The sequence below is a fragment of the Elephantulus edwardii genome, unplaced genomic scaffold, assembly GCF_000299155.1.
Source record: "Elephantulus edwardii isolate Elephantulus edwardi_28Jun2011 unplaced genomic scaffold, EleEdw1.0 scaffold00030, whole genome shotgun sequence".
Taxonomy (NCBI): Eukaryota; Metazoa; Chordata; class Mammalia; order Macroscelidea; family Macroscelididae; genus Elephantulus; species Elephantulus edwardii.
The window spans coordinates 19416122-19418845 of record NW_006399780.1 but is presented as its reverse complement, the minus strand read 5'-3'; the positions used below and the strand labels follow the sequence as shown (position 1 = coordinate 19418845).

General features: G+C 54.4%; 1 protein-coding gene across 1 annotated transcript in view; it reads right to left on the bottom strand.

The window, feature by feature from the left end:
• The window catches only part of HOXC12 (homeobox C12), a 1635-nt gene extending 1312 nt beyond the window's left edge, over positions 1–323 (bottom strand). The window contains exon 1 of the mRNA XM_006883984.1: positions 2–323. Within this exon, the coding sequence (XP_006884046.1) occupies positions 2–323 (322 nt within the window). The remainder of the gene's footprint in view (position 1) is intronic.
• Positions 324–2724: the final 2401 nt, after the last annotated feature.

Sequence of the window (2724 nt, the reverse complement as noted above, 5' to 3'; positions counted from 1 at the left end):
CGCTTCAGGCCGCCGGCACCCTCGGCGCACGGCTCACGGTAGTAGCTCTTGCTGTCCTCCACGCGGGCCAGCTCGCACGTGCGGCCGAAGGGCGGGTTGAGCGACACGGGGCTGCCGAGGTAGGGCTGCGGGTAGCCATTGCACGGCTCCGCAGACGGCCAGGGCAGCGAGCACACGTTGTCGCGGCGCGGGTACGACAGTGAAGGCAGCCCGGGCAGCTGCGCTCCGGACGCGCGGAAGTTGGGGAAGTAGAAGGTGTCTCCCGTGTGAATGTTCACCAGCGGCCCCACAAACCCGGGATTCAAGAGATTATGCTCGCCCATTTCCGCGGGGCCCGGCCGGCAGCTTCTACTTTATTGCTATCTGACATTAAACATAGTTAAACCTGCACCGGCTACCCATTGGCCGCACGGCTCACGTGGGCGCCGCCGCCAGGGGGAGGAGTGGGGATATCGGATCCCCCCCACTCCCCACCCCACGCCAACTCCAACTTCCCCCTTCCCCAGTCCCGCGTGGGGAGGAAGAACAAGGGAGGGGGCAAGTTTATTCGCTGGATTCTGTTTTGTTTTTTTTTTTTAAATCATATAAAACCCAAAGGCAGAGAGCGAAGTGAGCGCCCAACACGAGGTGCGAGGAGAAGGGGGGAAAAGCTGCACCAAATATACCCACACATACGTACCCCTGCACCCTACACCCCCACCCCCGTATTATCTTGTAGCCAACAGCTGGCCAAGCACAGCCCGCCCCTCTTTAATTAGCTCCTTTATTAACTAAAACCGTTGGAATTTACAATATCTCCCCAATAAATTACTATTAGATATTGTGTCATATAAAGTTTACTGGCTGTTTAAGGAGACGGATGAGCCCTTTGGCTCAGGGTTTATTTACAGTAGAGGCGAAGTGGGGGTAAGGACAGGTTTCCCTGCGGCTGTCTCTTCCAGCTTCACACTGCTGCACTCTACCGCGCCAGCTCTTCCTCCTGGGGACTTTGGGGAGACATTTGGGGGATCCTCTCCCTCTGGAAGGACTTAGGGATAGCAGATAGTAGCAGATTTCCCCCCCCCCAGCAGGAGCCATGGCAGCTTGAGGCTCTCATTCATCTCACTATTAGAGAGGGGGCGAGGAAGCGAGGAGAAAGAAACTGAGAAAGGAAGCGCCTGCTTCCGCACATCTACCGCCCTTGCTCTTGGAATCTGGGGGGCTCATCTGCTCTCCCGCCAACTGAGGGGCTGCTAGGGGCTCCCATGCGTCCTTGCAGCAGGCGACTCTGGACTCTCAGGGCTGGACTGGCCTGAGATGTGCCTGATTCCCATGTTGGAGGAGGCAACCACACCCCAGAAGCAGCCTAATCTGCCGCTGGAACCACTGGATAACAGGTATCTCATTGCGGGGCTGGGTGGAAGCGCCGGAACCCCAGAAGAATATCGTGTGGGAGAGTTAAGGTCATATTTATGGTACAAGCCTTGCACCTCATTCCCAGAGAAAGCTCAGAACTCAGTATCAGCCTTTGGCAAGATTAATCTACATCTGTGAAACCACTTAACGAGGCCCACAGATCATAGCAGATTCAAATGAAAAATAAAACCAGAATCTCCAAAACTAGATGTTTTGGGATGCAGCTGACCAATTCCTCAGATTTCTATGTGATTCTTTGGGGCTCCTACTTAACCCAAGACTTTAAGCAAAACACGGTTAGAGAAATTGCTCAGCGAACGAGTAAATATGATAAATCACAGTGAGATTTAGGGAAAACTGGAGAGATGGAGCAAGTCCGAGATTAGGAGAGACATAATCCCATGTAGGTGAGAGTTAAATATCTGAGAATAAACCGTAGCTACAAAAAAGGTCCTCATTTCTCTTTTTTTTTCCCCTTTCTCTTCTCCGCAGGACTGCGATACAGAGAAACACGGATTCCTTGAATTCCACCGCTCCTGGGGCCCGATTTCATATCCCTCACCATCGTTTTTTGCTCTCATAGAAATGTGTGCCTGCGGGCGCTGCCTGGCCCTAAAGCTGGAAGCTGGGCGCCCGCCCCTCATCCAGCTTGGCTGGCGCCCCTTCCCAGCCTTGGCTCGCCGAGTTCCTCCAGCCCCAGGAGCCTGCCCTGCGTCTGGCCCTCAAGTCCGAATCCAAGTCCCGCGAAGATACCTTCTGTGGGAGCCACGTGAGAGCCTGGGCCCGAGGAGAGGAGGCCAGGACGCTCGGCTTGGAGTGGCCTTTGGATTAAGGAGCAGCACAGCTGCGGAGAGCTGCATCTGTTCCTATCACAGCATCTCTATTATCTTATTTATCCCTTCTTTTCAAGAGGCTCTACTGGGCTCTGCTGAAAATTTAGTTGAAAAAAAATTTATTTGGGGGTATTTGAGTCATGAAGGTAAACAGGATGTGATGTTTCATATTGTTTCTGTTTTTAGTCCGAACCCTCCGACAGGCAGCCGTCTCTGCCCGGAGCTCTCCAGGCCTCTGCGACCCGCTCAGCAGCTATTGTTGATGAAGGATGCTGCCCAGGCCGGGCCAAGTAACCTCTAGCCCTTAGAGGGAGTCCTCTCCCCACCCTTTCTCCCTTCAGAGGACCCAAATAATCTCCTAGGAGGGGAACCCTAAATAGACCTTCTCTGATGGCGGATCTCAGGCCCAGAGCCCTGCTAGCTATCCTCCGAGGCCAGCTTGCCGGAGCTGTGGAGCAGCTACCAGAGGGCGGCAGATGCGACACGGGGGGGGGGG